Source organism: Toxorhynchites rutilus, chromosome 1, assembly GCF_029784135.1.
Source record: "Toxorhynchites rutilus septentrionalis strain SRP chromosome 1, ASM2978413v1, whole genome shotgun sequence".
NCBI classification, from domain to species: Eukaryota; Metazoa; Arthropoda; class Insecta; order Diptera; family Culicidae; genus Toxorhynchites; species Toxorhynchites rutilus.
The window spans coordinates 130392970-130413761 of record NC_073744.1 but is presented as its reverse complement, the minus strand read 5'-3'; the positions used below and the strand labels follow the sequence as shown (position 1 = coordinate 130413761).

The 20792-nt window shown below is 34.9% G+C and overlaps 1 protein-coding gene across 10 annotated transcripts in view; it reads left to right on the top strand.

Annotated features, from left to right (window-relative positions):
• The window catches only part of LOC129761983 (integrin alpha-PS2), a 207222-nt gene that overhangs the window by 54976 nt on the left and 131454 nt on the right, over positions 1 to 20792 (top strand). For all 10 annotated transcript variants that reach the window (XM_055759871.1, XM_055759877.1, XM_055759880.1 and 7 more), the window contains one exon: positions 1178 to 1305. In XM_055759871.1, the coding sequence (XP_055615846.1) occupies positions 1178 to 1305 (128 nt within the window). The remainder of the gene's footprint in view (positions 1 to 1177; positions 1306 to 20792) is intronic.

The window sequence follows — 20792 nt, the reverse complement described above, 5'->3', positions numbered from 1 at the left end:
TGCGAAAATTTTACTTCCAAAATCTTTCGTCATCTGTACAGCGACGCCTACTCATTGCCCCGGTGTTTTTTTTTACTACTTTCTTCGGGAGTGACGTCGTGTCTTGGGGGAAAACAGTTTTCTCGCGTTCGGCTTTTTCGTGGACGCCGTCGTCGTTGCTCGGCTTCTCGGTTGTTTGTTTGTGTTGTTGTTGTTGTTATTGCTTGATAGCGCGAAACGATGCATCGCAATCTTCTTCTCCCCCCACTGGGTTTCGATGTAATAAGTTGCGTGCGCATAAGTCGAAACTTGAGTAGAGTTTAAATATGTGCGCCCCAAAAAAGAGTGCGACGTTTGTTGATATACCAGAGGAGATTTGTTTTGACAGCGCAGGGAAGCCGTGAGTCGCGCGTAATTGGGTCTATATTTAGGCATTGGGATCGTCGGTCGATGAGTCGACCGCTGATGATTTGAATACGTAGCGCCGTGTTTTATCGGAGTAAAATTTGTCATCCAAGGTATGATCCGGTCTGAGTTTACTCTGTGGAAATTCAGAACAACGCACCCTGGGCTGTCCTAGGTCTGAGAGAAGTGCGTGTCCCGGTCGGGGTCAAAGCGTTTACTGATTCTGTTTAGTCTGCCTCTGCCAGGCGCCAATGGATGTTTCCCGATGTGAGGCGGCCGCGGTCCGCGTTGGTATATTTTCAGCACGATCTGGGTGACTCACTCCGCGTAAGTGTGTCTAGTCTACGCTGACCAAATTAGATTGGCAACGCGCCACCGACAGCTAGCCAGAGATTTTGGCGCGTTGACGGATTGACTCACCCGTTCTCTGTCCAGGAAGTTGTACATAAAAAAACAATTCTGGATAAAATGAAGGTGGTTTTGTTTACATTTTATTGGATTCGGGAACCACTCTAGCGCATGCAATGCAAACCCAAGAACCATACATCATCGTTCCGGAGCAATGCTCCCTGGAAAAGTAGCTTTCCGCTCTATTTGATCGGTTAAGTGATTTCGTTCAATTCGATCTTAGCTTAGTTTTTTCCAAACCGTTTCTTCCAACCATCGATCCGACCCGATTGGTATGGCTTGGTATATGCTCCCACGCGAATAATTCCAGTTTGCCGCCAACGCACGTATCGGCAACGATCGACTACTAATTCGCTTTCGATTTCTTCTCCCCGCTCAATTTCAGGGTCATCATCGGCGCACCCACGGCTGACACGTCCGCCTATCAGGAGGGTGTGGTAAACGGTGGCGCTGTCTATCGGTGTGACATTTCCGACGACAACCGGTGCAACCTGATCCCGTTCGACGCCAAAGGTAAGTTGTCCGCTTGGTCCAGTTTTTGGGCGTTTTTTTTCAAGTGTCCCTTGCCGGAAGAAACAATGAGGTGAACTCATATTCGGACGAAGAGACGGACTTCCTGTGACAGTGCCCCGCTGTCACATACTGATTTGTGTGGTATAATAAAATATTCAACAGCGTGGGTGGTGATACAAAACTATTTCATCATGTAAAGTTTCTGTAAACTTGTTCACCCATGGGGGCGCTGATCATAATCGCCCGTGTAGCTCAACACCTTTCGCAATTTATGACCCCATTGTAGGCGCTATAAAAATGATGATTGAAACGAGCATTCGTTTCCGTTTCACAATGGGTTCTCTCTTGGACAGCTTTTACCTGTTTGAGCGCACACGACCATTTGAAAGGCTTATTCACGTTTGTTTGCTCTGCGGAATGAAATTTGTCACCGCGCGGGTGCCAAGCAGCAAAGTGATGATCACGATGAAGAATTGGTTTTAAAATTGGCGGTCTAGACACATTTGGATCAAATAAACGAGAATGAAACATGTCGTCAGTTTTTTTGCGGCCTTCTTTCGCGGGGCGAAATGCAAACAAATCATTTGCTTTACGCAGAAGCACAAGGGCTATTTTCAACTGCAGTAATATTTACTCGAGAGAAACAGATGACTCACTTGCTGCTGCAGTGCTAAATTTGGTAGTGACGTAAAGTTTGTGTGTGTGTGTGTGTGTTTCCGCACAAAGAAGTCATTGTCATCCGGTTGCAGCTGAGTTCTGCGTATCATCCCACTCGATGCAGTAATGGTAGAGAAAAATATTAATAGTGGTTTTCAATAACAATACTGTGTAATACCTCATGAGATCTTCAATAACTTTTATCTGTTTCCTAACAGATGAATGCTACGAGAACTTGTAGTCTAGGGCTGTTGCGTAGATAAGTGCTTTAGAACAATACTGCCCATCTTTGTATAGGAGACGTAAGCGACAAAATGAACGACTTTTTCGCCGTTATGCATTCTATGCAATGTAATACGTTTGCTCAACATGCAAGCAAAAATTTTTTGTTCGAAAACATTTGCGCAATTTTGAAAAAAAAACGTTTCCGAAAAATCACTGTTTGTCCGCATAACAGACGTTCCATACAGTTTTCATACATCGTGTGCTGTAAGCTAAATCTACATTTGAATCACATTCTTTGTAGAGTCCAAACATACCTGTCACGATAGTATCTTATTACTTAGTGTTTCCTAATAGATGAATATAAGAAACCATTGAAACACTGCTCATACACAACCATTCCATGTCAAACCAATATAGTGATTCTCAGATTTTCATGGGAAGTGGAAATTTTATTCTTTGTCGCAAACCATTAGACCCATATTTTTTTTAAATTTTTTTGTTAGGATGACCATTTCCATTTTAGGGTGGTCCGAAAAATCAAATTTTTCCACTTTTTTCAAAAAATGACTTTTTTCAAAAATTCATAACTTGTGAACTGCTGAGCCGATTTGAATGATTGACATATCAAATTAAAGCCAATTAGCAGGTTTTTTTTTTGAACAAATACCAGAGTTGCACAAAATTTAAATTTTGGTTTTGTTATTGATGATTGTGTTTGTGTTTTATAGTTTTCATGGTCTCGGGACCAAAGGTGCTATATGTTTTTATATTTTTTCTGGAAAGCTGAGAATTTTTCACATAACATATCTCGAAACCAGGGAGGCGTTTTTTTCGTTTTTGTGTTATTATTTTTCAAAGATAACCGATGGTCCGAAAAATCATTTTTTCCCCATTTTTTCCACTGCAAAAAATCATAGCTTTTGATCTACAGGACCGATTCAGATGATCGACATATCAAATTAAAGCCAATAGGCTAGTCTTGTTTGAAAAAATATTACATTATGAATAGAAATGGATTTTGTTTTTGTAATTATTGATTATATTTGTTTTCTATAGCTTACATCGTTTCGGGACCAAGAGCGCCATATTTTTTTATATTTTTTTCCTGAAAGCTGAGGTTTTTTTCACATAATGCATTCGAATACCAGAGAGGTGTTATTTTTCGTTTTTAAGTCATGATTTTTCAAAGTTAACATGTTTCAGTTTTCGTTCAATATTCCTAGGCGACTAGACTGGATGTATGTGACTATAATCCAATTAATTGGCTAGTGTGTTATTTTGACGTAGGACTACGTCTTTCATTTCTATACCGGGGTGCAAAATAAAAGTTTCGAAAACGAAAGCGTTACGCCGGAGACCGAGATTTTGAGCGTTAATAGCTCCTAAACAACTGAACGAAATGGTATGATAAACACTTCATTCGAAAGATAAAATGTCTACGCGTTATATACTTGTTACTTTTTCATAAAAAACCTTGTTTCTTAAAATTGTCTTAAAATTGCTTTCAAAACAGGCTATTGAAATCACCAATCGGTATATAAGCGAGCGCCGCTCGTAAACCCACTCAGTTATAATTGAACAGCGATTGGAACATGTTGTCGCTGTTGTGGTGAAGCTCTTCGTTTATCATGAAAGCGCTGATGAACGGTGTCACCAAGAGCCTGTTTGTGCACCTTAGGCCAGAAGGGAATCCATCAGGAGGAGAGTGATGCCACGGTTCCGCTTGAAACATCGGAGCAGCCGCCACACACACATACACACGCGGAACCCTCGTTGCTATCATCGTTGCTGAAAAATAATCTACCAGTTCCCCTGGGAATTGAAAAATACATTCATGCGAAAGAGTTTATTTTAATGTACAACAACACTGCAACTAAATACATTTGGTTTTGTGATTTTTCAATCAAGTGTAATTAGCTGGAAAGCTTCTGAAGATTATTCTTCCCCATCAGTAGGATATTTTCGTATCCGATATTGTATGCGCGTGCAACGGAAAATGTTCGTATCGCGAAAATTATATAATTTTCAATCGATTATTGCTCAGTCGCCGAAATTTTCATACTCAGAGTGTTCATTCCCCTCGAGTTTGCCTTCCAGATTGCCATCGTAAACCACACCTTCTCTCGATTCAATCACGCACCAAAAGCATACTTAAGCGATATTCTGGGGGTGAAACCAATTCATTTTTCGTGAGGACATCGACAAGACAACATCGTTACTGAACGAGCTGAACGAGCTGGACGGCGAGGGATCGAGGGATTCATTACCTGGCCTGACCTGACCTGAAATGCATTAGTTTGTTTTGAGTGTGAGGGAGCGCAGAAAAGCCGATCGATCAGAAGGAGAAGAGAAGGTGACCAAGAGAGCATAAGCATCGAAAAACGGTTCCCCGGGAAGACATCGAAGCAGCCGCCACACACACACATACACGCGCGCAACTTTTTCGTTTGCTGGTTATCGAGAAGAAACCTGAAGAGAAGTGATCGTTGCTGAAAAATAATCTGCCAGTTCCCCTTGGAATTGAAAATTACATTCAAGCGAGTTTATTTTAATGTTTTCTATCCATATAATACTGCGACCACATACATTTGGTTTTGTGATTTGTCAATCAAGTGCAGTTAGCAGGAAAGCTTCTGAAGATTATTCTTCAGAACAAGGTTTTTTGTACCAATATTGGATGCATAAAACCTTGAGCCTCCAACGTAACGCTCTCGTTTTCGAAGTCCCCCAAATATTCATTTATTCATTTATTCAGAATGGATTCAGATTCAACTTCAAACAAATGATCTCTAAATCAACGATAGTCCTGCGTCACCCTTGCGGTTATACCATAGATATAACCCACTTCCTGTTTTTTCCAATCGAGTCCAAAATTATATAGAATCGAATCACATATAATCGAGTCCGACCTGTATAACATTTTATAGTAAAAGGTATAAAAGGATTGGACCCATGAACTTGCGCATAGTAAGAAAACGTGAATGTTTGAAGCTATTGATAACCAAAAACAAATTTTCGGCGGGACGAAGTTTGCCGGGTCAGCTAGTAATTGAATAAATGCATTTGTTCTCGTTTCAAAGAAATCAGTACGGACTTCCAGGACAGTTCAATAGTTCACAAAACAAATTGTTCGTTCCGTACAATCATACAGATAGTCTTATTTTGGCTCAACACTAATGTTTTCATAATCTTTTAGCGAGTTAATGAAACCATATCAGATGGGAAAACATTTATTCGATAGTTATTTTCATTCACAGCAAGAACCAATTTGTTCGATCACACCTTTCATTAGATTAACAGCGGTCCAAATCGCCTCTATAAATACTTTGTCACTCATCTGAAATTCCAAATGTGGTGAGACTTATTGCTGCGCTGATTTCGTAATGTTCGTTTATTGGTCAATTAGGATTCCCTTTTTTCTCCATTTCATGTGGCAAAATCCGCATCATTAGCATATGTAGACGATAAAAAACACCGAACACGTATAATTGGACTGATTGCTGTTGAGTTAACTTTTCTTCCCCTCTGGCTGCCAACCGGCCCAAGTATGCCCCTCTAAGTTGCATATAATTTGCATGTTGACTGAAGTGCAGTAGCAGCAGCAAAGGCAGAGATGGCGATTCAAGTACCACCCGTCGCCATTGCGGACTGTCCTCAATAACATTTATGAGTGCGCAGCGCGGGGCGACCGAAGGGAATACATATCTCGAATGCAACCTGCTGCATTCGGACACCCTTGAGCAATGGTGCGCTTGAAAGTTGTCCATTTGCGTAGAAAGGTTGTTAAATGTGACCAATTGGTCTGATTGTCCTCATCTGTCCAGCCTCATCGATTGGTTGTTCAAATCATTTCGTCTTTTACTCATAAAAGTCTCAAGGATTGTTTGTCATGAGTCGTGGAATAAATATGGAGACATGTAATGTTCCTTCCTTACTTAGGTAACAGTTTGAATGCCGTTATGTAACAACTGACAGATTCTCACGAAATCAACGAACGGTTCGCTGACTGATTCTCATTAGGAGCGCATCTGACGTAATTCTTGCTAGGATCGCTGTCTTCTCATATTCCATTCAAAACACCAGAAGGCGCTTCTGTTCTGTTTTTTTTTGTCTATCGTCAGCAGCATACATACCTAAACACGTCAAAACTTGGCCCCATGTTCGGGCATTGCACGGATTCGCAAAGCGCCAATTCCTTAAAAGGGAACGCGCACATGTGCGCGGTTCAGCGGTAGCTCGTGCGGTGCTCAATTCACTCTGGAGGTTAGGTACGTGACTCATTGCCGTCTCAACTTGGTTAGCAGGAAGCATATTTTCCGACCCCAAGCGCCTGGAAGTGACCCACCAAGTCCGGTAATCAACACAACAAAACAAAACTTCAAAGACGGCTCAAGCAATGACATATTAGCTGGAAATTTGGTTAATTAGGTTGCATTTCCGGTTGCCCGTTACTGGGTTGGATTTGTGGGCGGTCCCCGATAGGTTGCACCACGTGGGGTCGGAAGCATCCGCACGATTGCGTAACAATGTGGACGCATGGAACGCACAGAAATATAATAATTTTATAGCGCGTTAGACCTTCACCAGGAGTACGTGATTTGTCGGTTGAAGACTTATGATGGAGACGAAATATGATAAACATAATAAATATGATAATGTGAACGATACTCCGACAATTATGATGGGAGACCTTCCTGTCTAGCTGACTCGTTGTTAACTTCACGCATTGGAAACATTGGAAATATTATTTGTTTATCGTTATAATCCAGTGTCTCTTAAGTAACAAGCAATGCAAAATTATATTTTCTCTGTTTGTTGACAACTGGAATAGCATCAATTGAATAACCAGAATTTCAACTTGAATATGTACTTATTGGTTTTTAGGTGTTACTTGACATTGTCAATCGAAACGGTATTTTACATTCTAGCGCTTCTCGACTTTTGTGTGCTGACGTTTATCCGTTAAGTGCCTCAGCGCTTTTTCGCTCGTGTGGTGTAATTTTTGAGGTAGAAAACATGTCACGTTTTTATGAAATAGTTTCAACGTCAATAACTATTTTTGCTGCGAACCGTTTTTGATAATTTGCATACCAATCGAATAGGAAATTCTCTAAGAGTTGTTTGACATGCTTTTCATTGCGATTTCCTAGCGTAAATGATTTAAACTCACAAAAATTAGAAGCATTCACTTTTTTAAATACATTTGTTCTATGCATACCTAACCGTGTTGTCAATAACGAACGACCTATGCAGCGGTAAGGCATAATTTTCAATAATAATTTTTAAAATAATTTTGGATCGCTCGCTCGAAATGCAAATGCAATACTCCTTAATGCTGATGTCATACACAGCGACCCAAGAGCGAAGCTGTTTCTGAGAGTCAATAGTGTGCTGCGATTGATTGATGTTGCATATAGCGGAGTGATCATACAATACGTAATATCAAATCGATGGAATATAGGTTACAATACAAAAATACAAAAATACAAAAATACAAAAATACAAAAATACAAAAATACAAAAATACAAAAATACAAAAATACAAAAATACAAAAATACAAAAATACAAAAATACAAAAATACAAAAATACAAAAATACAAAAATACAAATATACAAAAATACAAAAATACAAAAATACAAAAATACAAAAATACAAAAATACAAAAATACAAAAATACAAAAATACAAAAATACAAAAATACAAAAATACAAAAATACAAAAATACAAAAATACAAAAATACAAAAATACAAAAATACAAAAATACAAAAATACAAAAATACAAAAATACAAAAATACAAAAATACAAAAATACAAAAATACAAAAATACAAAAATACAAAAATACAAAAATACAAAAATACAAAAATACAAAAATACAAAAATACAAAAATACAAAAATACAAAAATACAAAAATACAAAAATACAAAAATACAAAAATACAAAAATACAAAAATACAAAAATACAAAAATACAAAAATACAAAAATACAAAAATACAAAAATACAAAAATACAAAAATACAAAAATACAAAAATACAAAAATACAAAAATACAAAAATACAAAAATACAAAAATACAAAAATACAAAAATACAAAAATACAAAAATACAAAAATACAAAAATACAAAAATACAAAAATACAAAAATACAAAAATACAAAAATACAAAAATACAAAAATACAAAAATACAAAAATACAAAAATACAAAAATACAAAAATACAAAAATACAAAAATACAAAAATACAAAAATACAAAAATACAAAAATACAAAAATACAAAAATACAAAAATACAAAAATACAAAAATACAAAAATACAAAAATACAAAAATACAAAAATACAAAAATACAAAAATACAAAAATACAAAAATACAAAAATACAAAAATACAAAAATACAAAAATACAAAAATACAAAAATACAAAAATACAAAAATACAAAAATACAAAAATACAAAAATACAAAAATACAAAAATACAAAAATACAAAAATACAAAAATACAAAAATACAAAAATACAAAAATACAAAAATACAAAAATACAAAAATACAAAAATACAAAAATACAAAAATACAAAAATACAAAAATACAAAAATACAAAAATACAAAAATACAAAAATACAAAAATACAAAAATACAAAAATACAAAAATACAAAAATACAAAAATACAAAAATACAAAAATACAAAAATACAAAAATACAAAAATACAAAAATACAAAAATACAAAAATACAAAAATACAAAAATACAAAAATACAAAAATACAAAAATACAAAAATACAAAAATACAAAAATACAAAAATACAAAAATACAAAAATACAAAAATACAAAAATACAAAAATACAAAAATACAAAAATACAAAAATACAAAAATACAAAAATACAAAAATACAAAAATACAAAAATACAAAAATACAAAAATACAAAAATACAAAAATACAAAAATACAAAAATACAAAAATACAAAAATACAAAAATACAAAAATACAAAAATACAAAAATACAAAAATACAAAAATACAAAAATACAAAAATACAAAAATACAAAAATACAAAAATACAAAAATACAAAAATACAAAAATACAAAAATACAAAAATACAAAAATACAAAAATACAAAAATACAAAAATACAAAAATACAAAAATACAAAAATACAAAAATACAAAAATACAAAAATACAAAAATACAAAAATACAAAAATACAAAAATACAAAAATACAAAAATACAAAAATACAAAAATACAAAAATACAAAAATACAAAAATACAAAAATACAAAAATACAAAAATACAAAAATACAAAAATACAAAAATACAAAAATACAAAAATACAAAAATACAAAAATACAAAAATACAAAAATACAAAAATACAAAAATACAAAAATACAAAAATACAAAAATACAAAAATACAAAAATACAAAAATACAAAAATACAAAAATACAAAAATACAAAAATACAAAAATACAAAAATACAAAAATACAAAAATACAAAAATACAAAAATACAAAAATACAAAAAATACAAAAATACAAAAATACAAAAATACAAAAATACAAAAATACAAAAATACAAAAATACAAAAATACAAAAATACAAAAATACAAAAATACAAAAATACAAAAATACAAAAATACAAAAATACAAAAATACAAAAATACAAAAATACAAAAATACAAAAATACAAAAATACAAAAATACAAAAATACAAAAATACAAAAATACAAAAATACAAAAATACAAAAATACAAAAATACAAAAATACAAAAATACAAAAATACAAAAATACAAAAATACAAAAATGCAAAAATACAAAAATACAAAAATACAAAAATACAAAAATACAAAAATACAAAAATACAAAATTATTAAATTGAAGAGTTGAAGAATTAAAGAGTTAGAGAATTGAAGAGTTGAATAATTGAAAAGATGAAGAATTGTAGAATGAAAAAATTGTAGAACTGAAGAGTTAGCGAGTAAAAGAGTTGAAGAATTGAAGGGTTAGAGAATTGAAGAGTTAAGGAACTGAGAAGTTAAAGCATTGAAGAATTGAAGAGTTGAATAATTGAAGAGTTAAAGAATTGAAGATTTGAAGGACTAAAGAATTGAAGAATTGAAGCGTTGAAGAGTTGAAGAGTTGATGAGTTGATGAGTTGATGAGGTGATGAGTTGGAGAGTTGAAGCGTTGATGATTTGAGGAGTTGTAGAGTTGAAGAGTTGAATAATTGAAGAACTGAAGATTTGAAGAGTTGAAGATAGAGGCGAATGAACTGCAAAGCTTAAAGCATCTTAAAAACAAAGAAAGAAAGAAAGAAAGAAAGAAAGAAAGAAAGAGTTGGAGAATTAAAGAGTTATAGAATTGAGGTGTTGAATAGTTGAAGAGTTACAGAATTGGAGAATTGAACAGTCGAAGAATTGGAGAGATGAAAAGTTAAAGAGTTGAAGAATTAAAGAGTTGGAGTATTGAGGAATTGGATAATTGAACAGTTAAATAATTGAAGAATTGAGTTGCCGAGTTGAAGATTCGAAGATTTGGAGACTTGACGAATTGGAAAGTTAGAGATTTGAAAAGCTGAAAATTTCAAAATGTCTCGTTTTTAAAAATTAATGGATTAAGATAATCGATAAAGACTCGAGTAAGACATAATATAAGCTCACAATTATGTCGAGCGTGACTTAAGCTGAATTTTTCATGCGATTTTGCGATTGTAGCTGGTATTGCGATTTTGCTAGTATCGACTGTGGATCGACTGTAAAAATGTGGCGTTACCAATGGAATATTCACTAATTGTTATGCAAAATGTATTTATTATGCCCACCCGTAGACCAAAAGAACATCAGCTGCTAAAACTGTGTCAGTCTTCCGTAGAGGAATTCTATGAAGAACAATGAAGAATTTGATTGAAGCAAGCATTAGCCGTGAAACGAGCATGAATGTTCCGGAATGGCCGGAATGTTTCATTATAACAACGCTATCTCATGTTACCGAGTGAAAACTATTTGGGGAATATTGGATGGGAAATAAATTGAGAAATTCAATGTATTGGAATTGAAAATCATGGCCTTATATTGACATTCCGACGAATTTACTCAAACACAAGAATAGTCTTGTCCCGCCCAAATCATAAAAAAATGAGATTTTGGAAATCACTGTTGATTTCAAATAATTCAATAATTCAAGCTAATAAAAACTTGAAAAACTTCAAAATTTTAAAAGACAAGCGCTTTGGCTTTAACGCCAATGGCGTTAAAGCCAAAAATCTCATTTTTTTATGATTTGGGCGGGACAAGACTATTCTTGTGTTTGAGTAAATTCGTCGGAATGTCAATATAAGGCCATGATTTTCAATTCCAATACATTGAATTTCTCACAATACAGGTAAACTTCGATATAACGTACATTTCACTTTTAAAATTGTGATACAACGCACAATTTTAAAAGTGAAATGTACGTTATATCGAAGAATAATAAAGTACTCACAAAGGTAGTCTATAATACATTATTGTGTTGCTGTTTTAGTAAAGTTAATTAATAACTTCAATCAGTAGACGAAGCCAGTCTTTCTCATGATGTTTCCCTTCGTACTGTTGATTAAAGCTTGATTCATTTAGAATCCGGAATCACACAACCAGCTGTGTTTCGGAATTGATTGAAGGCATAAAACTTGTTTTAGCATCACAATATGGATAATTCATTGTTCTATCAGAAAAAAAGTATTGAAAAAAATTTTCCTTCACACTTTGGAAATGTGTACGTTATATCGAGTGACGTTATATCGAGGGTACGTTATAACGAGGGTACGTTATATCGAAGTTTCCCTGTATAATGTAATAAAATATTTTCACATAGAGTAGCGGTGGAATACTCTTTTTTTCATTTCAATGTTTTGAATATATTTACATACTATACATATTACATGATATAAATCTCCGAAGGAATAACTTGCACCGTCATTTAAGAAATTTTTCGTCGTTGGTGTGCAAAGGGTTAAAACAAAAACGTAAATCTCATAAATCTCGGTACCGGATATTCACGTATAAAGCATTTAGATAAACTCTTATCATGTAATTATTCTTAAACCAATCTCGAACACCTTCCGTGGCGGACCAAGCCATTCCCGTAAGGGTATTGTCTGCACTTGTCATAAAATCACCGAAGCCTTATAACTGCCGGGCTGCCGTTCACTGGACCCGGGCATACCGAAATGCTGACAGCTGTTACTTATGGTAGCGCTTATTTCATGAACCTTGTTTATAAATTACCGCGCGCCTCATGCCGTGAATGCTAAATGCGGCGGCCACAACGTTTCGAAAAAATCAAACAAAAGTAATAAAACTGTCCACTGTGAATGGGGTGCACTTGATCTCGGTTGATTGCAAAAACGTGTTGATCGCACATACCCATACACACACCTGCACATGACGATCGATCATAGTCGTTCGGATTCGATGTAAACATGCTTACTGGCAGTCGTGTTTTCCAACGGATTACATCAGACTGGGGTATTAGGTCGTAATTAGCGTTCTTGTGGGTCAATTACGGCGCACTAAATGACCTACCCCAAGCGACGTGATCTTATCGGGGGGAGGAAAAACAACTTCTCAAACTTTGCCGGTGGGCGCCACTAATAGAGGTTGATAATTGGAAAAATGCAGAGTATGGGGATCAGCGTTTTACGCGGAAAATATCTTTATTTGAAACGATTTGAGAAGCCCCGACGCCATTAGTAAACAGAGAATGCATCAGCCTTAATTTAGTTTATGGCAGCGCCATTCACGATTCTGTCAGCGGTATGAAGATCGCCCATAAATAAAGAGAGGAGCTCCTTCGTGGAAGAAAAATAAAACACCAGCGATAAATTAGTGACAAATTGGTCTATTATTATTTCGCCACTATAAAGTAAAGCGTTATCTGAATTATACGATCGCCGCCAGGGACAGACTGGGGGTTCCCAGTGGAAAACGAGAGAAAGAGACAGATGAAGGAGTAAAAGAAACGAAGGATGACAGCAAGGAACTCCATTCTGCCATTGCACCTAATTTGAACCGATCGAACGCTACCGAAGTCATGCGCCCGCTAAGTGCCGAACGATCGCGCGACAGCCGCTTTAGGACTTTTGAGAGATATTGCCTTCAGATGTTTCAATATCTATTTATAGAGGGGGGATTAAATTTCTCTATTCGCCAGAAGTTTACCGCTCAATACCGCTTGGTTATGTTGTTGTCGGTTGGAGCAGAACCGATGGAAGCGAACGATAGTTGCACCGCAATTGACAGGTCATTTGTTAGGTCGTATTTAAAGGGTTCCCTCGGCTACCTCAAATGCCGCGAATGTATGACTTTAAATGCACTCTTTGCCGTTTCAGTGCACTAAACCGGGAAATGCGTAAGGTGCTTATCGAGATGTACATTCACACGTAGCAGAAGAGTCGATGCATGCCCATCGTTCGATCGTTCGCCAACGCCAATGCAAATATTGTTTATTAATTGTCATTTGAATGGATAGAGGCGAATTCCCGAGGTGTCACATTCTAGCCGACACGTTTCTGATGTTTTTGTCAGTGAAATAAGATCTAATTCAAATGTTTTCGTATGGTTCGCACGTGGCGGCAGAAATTTCCCTTGAATGTCGCAGCAAAACATCAAACGAAGGGCGTGCGCGCTTTTCCACGGAAGTGTTAAGCGGTACGCGATGCTCAATGCAACGAATGTGAAGTGAATATAATGACGAGGCTTCAAATGAACCGACTCAAGTCGGTGCTTGTAGTCGGTTTTGCTGGTTTTCCCGGAAAATTACATTCGTGTGATACGTTTTAAGTTATGGTACGAAAGAAACTGCGTTGGTTTATTCTATAAGTTTGAAGGTTTTGTGTTAGCACGAAACAAAAATCTGAGCAATTCTGATTTGCTTGACATCGTATATTATGTCAGTCAGTTATGTCAGAACCTAAATTTCAGCTTGGTACACTTCGTAGTGGTTAACTGTCAAAAGGCCTCATCTTTGAACCCTCCCATAAGCGAAACAAAATATCTGCATTGTAAAATCGATTTTAGAAAAACAATCTAAAATATTTGAAACTGAGAAATTTTGAAATTTTTAACTCTTTCTATTCAATTTCAATTTCAAAAATTCTTCAACTCTCCAAATCATCAACTCTTCAATTCTTCAATTCTTCAACTCTTCAACTCTTCAGCTCTCTAACTCTTTAATTCTTGAATTCTTCAACTCTTCAATTCTTTAACTCTTCAATTATTCAACTCTCCAGTTCTATAACTCTTTGATCCTTCAACTCTTTAACCCTTTATCTCTTCAATTCTCCAAAACTTCAACTCTTCAAATAAAAAAATCAAATTTTTAGAAATTTAGAAATTTTGAAGCTTTGAAATTTTGAAATTTTGAAATTTTACTTCAATTCTTCAATTCTTCAATGCTTTAATTCTTCAATTCTTCAATTCTTCAATTCTTCAATTCTTCAATTCTTCAATTCTTCAATTCTTCAATTCTTCAATTCTTCAATTCTTCAATTCTTCAATTCTTCAATTCTTCAATTCTTCAATTCTTCAATTCTTCAATTCTTCAATTCTTCAATTCTTCAATTCTTCAATTCTTCAATTCTTCAATTCTTCAATTCTTCAATTTTTCAATTCTTTAATACTTCAATTCTTCTATTCTTCAATTCTTCAATTCTTCAATTCTTCAATTCTTCAATTCTTCAATTCTTCAATTCTTCAATTCTTCAATTCTTCAATTCTTCAATTCTTCAATTCTTCAATTCTTCAATTCTTCAATTCTTCAATTCTTCATTTTTTCAATTCTTCAATTCTCCAATTCTTCAATCCGTCAATTCGTTAATTCTTCAATTCTTCAATTCTAAAAAAAATACAAAATACAAAAATTTACAAAATTCTTCAATGTTTTTATTTTAAATTTTTTCGATTTTTAAATTCTCAAATGTTTTAATTTTTCATTTTATTAATTATTCAATTTTTCAATTTCCCAATTTTTCAGTTTTTCAGTTTTTCAATTTTTCAATTTTTCTATTTTTCAATTCCTTAGTTTTTTAATTTTTCAGTTATCAAATTATGATTTTTTTCAATTACTGAATTGAATATTTCATTTTTTTATTTCAAAATTTTATGTTTACGTTTAAATTATCAAATTTTTATTTTGAATTTTTAAATTTTTCAATTCTTCATGACTAGACTAGACTTTTTGGCAACACCCATAACAATTTTCGTTTTTCGCAGTCATTAAGAACTATGCCCGTAGTTTAGGCTTCGAGCATGATGCGATAGCATCTCTTTTGTGCGGATAGTATACCATCTTCAAAAATATTCTATCCAGTATTCCGTGTGGCAGTATAACACACATGACTATTTGACTCAAACGTCAAATCTTTATGCTTCACATGCTTCACGTACTGAAGCGCCATCTATTTCTTCAAAATCGTATTTCATAATTGTTTGGTGTACGACTACATTCTTGCTGATTTTTTAAATTTAATTTTTTAATTTTCTTAATTGATTTTTTTCTATTATAGACCTTTTAAACTTCAAAGTTCATTCGCTTCTAGTCATGGTAAAGACAATTGACCATTTGGCCGATTATTATAGCGTGGTGTTGAAACAAAACAAACTAAATATATTTCGAAAAAACAAATGTGTGGAAGTGAAAATAACATGGCTGTCGTGCAGGTTAGACATTGTGATTGTTGTAATATCGCCGTTAGCTGAAAAAGGTTGAACAAGAGTTTTTTTTTTCGCACTTTTCGTTTTCTTGTTAAATTAAGGGAAAGTGTTGTGTGACATTTATTACCGAGGAATCACCCAACGCACTCTGAGAAGCCGAAGCCCTCTTTCGTAACAGTTGGTATGTCGAAAGGTGCTATACGACTTGATGTGGGTAACGTGCGTGTGTATGTGTATCTAGTATATGCACACGAGGTGGGATAATACTCTGAAGCATAACAGGTGATACCGGCAAGATCATTATAGCTTATGGCGCCACATAAGTGTGAAGTAATGTACTTTTTTATATATGATTGGGCTTGTGAAAGGAATCGGAATCATGTTGATTAAAAGCGAATCGCGACGACCGCGCTAAGTGTTATTAAAACCGGATCGTGACGACCGTGCTAGGTGCTATGAAAAGCGGATCGTGACGACCGCGCTAGATGTAATAAAAAGCGGATCGTGACGACCGAGCTAGATGTAATAAAAAGCGGATCGTGACGACCGCGCTAGGTACTTTCAAAACCGGATCATGACGACCGCGCTAGATGTAATAAAAAGAGGATCACGACGACCGCGCTAGGTGCTATTTTTATTTTTATTTTATTTCACCATCTTCGACAACGTCGTACAGACTGAAACCTTAGGATCTAAATTATTCTAAGTTTCTTATTCTAGTACTAAGCTCATTCTTGGACAGAGTAAAATCAAATACATCACTAACATTGTTAAAAGAACGTAAACACAAATTGAAACTATTGTTGAAACCATAATTCGTTCTATGGAATGGTATAAGAAATAACGATGAATTACGAAAACGACGGGGTGGAATATTCCACGGAACTTGACGTAACAGTTCGGGACAGTCCACATTGCCGGTTATTAGATTATAAATAAATATTCTTTGTAGTTTGGTACGCCTGGCTGATAGTGTTTCCAAGTCAATCAGTTTGCAACGATCAGCATAACTCGGAAGATTTATCGGATCATTCCAAGGGAGCTGTCGCAAAGCAACCGCATGAAACTTCTCTGGATTCGCTCCAACGCAACGATTTGTGTAACGAGGAATGGGGACCAAACCGGTGCAGCATATTCCATGATGCTCCGAACTAGCGCGCAGTATAACTTTTTGAGGCAATACACGTCAGAAAATCCAGAAGCATGGCGACGAATGAAACCGAGCACAGTGTATGCTTTAGCGGTTGTGATTACTATGTGCTCATTGAACTTCAGTTTAGAGTCGATCATTACTCCTAGATCACAGATCGAGTTTGCGCGTTCTATGGGCTCCAGCCCCATGTGGTATTGGTGGCGAATGACATTATTGCAGCAACTGTAGGATATGGCTTTACACTTTTTACTATTCACACGCATACCGTTATCATTGCACCAGATTAGCAAACAATTAATATCATCTTGAAGTTTGATGCAGTCAATGGATGATGCAATCTCACTGTAAATTTTGAGATCATCGGCGAATAAAAGCTTGGATGTGGAAAGTAGCTCACATAGGTCGTTAACATAAATAATAAACAGAAGCGGGCCGAGAACACTTCCTTGTGGCACACCAGATGGAATGGTGAATATTCTAGAGCGCACGGAATTAACAATAACGAAAGCTTTACGATCCGATAAGTACGAATATCCATTTGGTAATCCATGAGGGAAAATCAATGTGATTCATTTTTTGAATGATGAGATTGTGCGGTACTGTATCGAATGCTTTCGCGAAGTCAACATAAACTGAATCCATTTGTCGCTTTGATTCAAAAGAACGTGATATTGCTGACACATAGCACATAAGGTTTGTTGTTGTTGAACGCCGTTTCATGAATCCGTGCTGGCTGTCAGTGATGATCGGTGCAGTCACTCTATACAATACTGCGTGAACCAGCTTCTCAAACACTTTACCGAGACAGCAGAGAATGGATACACCACGATAATTGGAAACACAATTGGAATTTGCGATTGAAAACTGCAGCTACAGGTATCGCAAGCGAAGCGGCACAGTTTTTCCAAAACACAGGAGGTAGATCATCAGTTAGCACAGTTAGCACAAATCGAGACCGCATAGCCGATAAGCGGAATATAAACATCCGAATCACCATCCAGCTGCATCATCATCAACAATCACAACTTATTGGACCACCCGGAGACCAAGAATAAACAATCAACCGTTCACAAGAATCGATATCAGCATCGCGCTGATGCCATGAATAAACATTCCCACATTCAAGATGTTGTAAACACAAATCATTGATATATATAAGCAGGGACAATGAATGTAAGGTTAGAGTTAAATTTGAATAGTGAATAGATGCACATCGTGTGCTCGAAAAAGAAGAAATTGTTTTTTTTAAGTAAAGTTTAGTGTTTAAGATTAACTGGCGCCCGAATAGGGACCTTGCCAAGTGAAAGTAGTGCCAAGGAAGTGAGACAAGTGAAGTGATAGGGTGAACGATAGAGTTACCACCCACACTATCCGAAAAAAATATCCGAACGCACGAAGCCTCTCTGGACCGCAGGACCTCTGCAGCCGTGTGGAAGAGCCCCTCAGTAGCCACAACAGTTAGGAGCTCGCTTGTGGACCGAACAGGAATTTGCCGCCACACTGGGAAGGAAGGAAGACACTTCAAGGATCCCGACCAACCAGTCTCGCTGAACCCGCCAGCGGTTGGATAAATCAAAAGGTGATAATAGGACATCGAGACAAAAGTACTGGACACGCGCACCGAAGCTTTTCGAGACGTCACTGAAAGAGGATTGACATCCGAAAGTACGTTGTTCCGCAGTCTTGTGGTGTTCCCACAAGATGTTCAGGATTTACATGTAAGTACTAAAAACAAAAACAGAAATATCACAAAGTGAAATAAAGTGAATAATTTAACAAAGATTCAAATACAAGTAGTGCAAATAATTGTATAATTCCAAAATATAGTGTGACAATTAATTAATTAAATAAAATAACAAAACAATTAATTTCAGAAAAAAATAAAGGTAATTTCCAAAATATTCATTGAAAATAATCATATTATAAAAAAAATATATATATATACTAATTCTTTTTCAGGTAAGGTTAAAATTTTTTGATAATTTTCCAACAATATTTTTAGGATAAAACTTTTTGTGAAACAAATATTTTTAAAACAAACATTTATTTTTATATTAAACAATTTTTTTTCAGGTTAAAATAAACATTTATTTTATCAACATTTTTTAACATTCAATAATTTTTTTAAACTGGATAACCTGCTAGAAGCATTTAATCAATTAAGAATAAATAATATGGAACAATTCGACGTTAACCAACTACTGAGCAGGATTGCCGCTCTGGAAGCCGCTTCCGCTCCACAAAATATTCCTGATTACAGTGATCCACCCCTATTTTTCACAAAACAAGACGGTTCTCCCGTAAACCCAGATACTTTTGAGAAAATTCCCGATTTAGTCAAAGACTTGCCAATATTCACAGGCGATCCAAGTGAATTAAATAACTGGATCAGTGATGTTGACAGTCTAATCCAATTATATAATACTACTGCAAACCATAGTGTTGAATTGCAAAATAAATTCCACATGGTATGCAAAACTATCAGACGGAAAATTAGAGGAGAAGCAAATGACGCTTTAGTCGCTTCTAACATTGGTATCAACTGGACGATGATCAAGAAAACACTTGTCACTTATTATGGTGAAAAGCGTGATCTTGAAACACTCGATTATCAATTAATGACCGTACAACAAAGAGGAAACTCTTTAGAAATTTATTACGACGAAGTAAACAGATTGCTATCACTAATAGCAAATCAAATCAAAACAGATCACAGATTTAGTCACCCAGAAGCTTCAAAAGCTTTAATAGAATCTTACAATAAAAAGGCAATAGATGCATTCATAAGAGGGCTTGATGGAGACATTTATAAATTCATCCGAAATTATGAACCAACTTCTTTAGCAAGTGCATACAGTTATTGTATCGCATTCCAAAACGTAGAATGCAGAAAAATGCTAACTAAACCAAAACATTTTGAACATACAGCAGCACCCAGAAATTTAATTCCAATTAATCCTCTAAAATTACCACCACGTATGTTAAAACCAAATCCCATTCAAAATTTCAGAAATCACAATTTCAAACCCCAGCCCTTTATTAATAACAACAATAATTTTAGGCCCCCATTTCAATGGAATGCTCCAAAACCAAATTTCCAACAATTTCCGCAACATTCCTTTCAACCAAAACCACAATTACCTCCCAGAAATCCTTTCCGACAACCTCCACCAGAACCTATGGAAGTAGATCCATCCATTAGGACTAGACAAATAAATTACGGCAATAGACCTCAAAATACAACTCAGGTAAACCCAATGAAGAGACCAAGACTCTTCAACATTAAAACCGGCCAATATGAAGATCCCCAAAATTTCGTTGAAATTAATCCCAATGATCACGATTATCCATGCATAGATAACGAATATAATGAAGAGGAACAAACCGAAGAATCATCTCAATATGAACGATATATGAAAACAATTGACACACAAGAACGGGAAACACCTGAAGAAGAAGACATAGAAAAAGCAGAACTAAATTTTTTAGATTAAAATCTGCCCTACCATACTTTCTTTATTTTGGTAAGGCAAAAGAACCACTAAAAATTCTAATTGACACAGGATCAAACAAAAATTTCATTCACCCTCGATACGCAAGTATCAGCCACAAAATAAAAAAACCTTTTTATGTATCTTCAGTAGGCGGAGATATAAAAATTAATAAATATTCCAGCGGAAAATTATTCAAACCATATTCTAATGTTTTGATTAAATTCTTTCATTTAAATGAATTAAAATCTTTTGATGCAATCATAGGA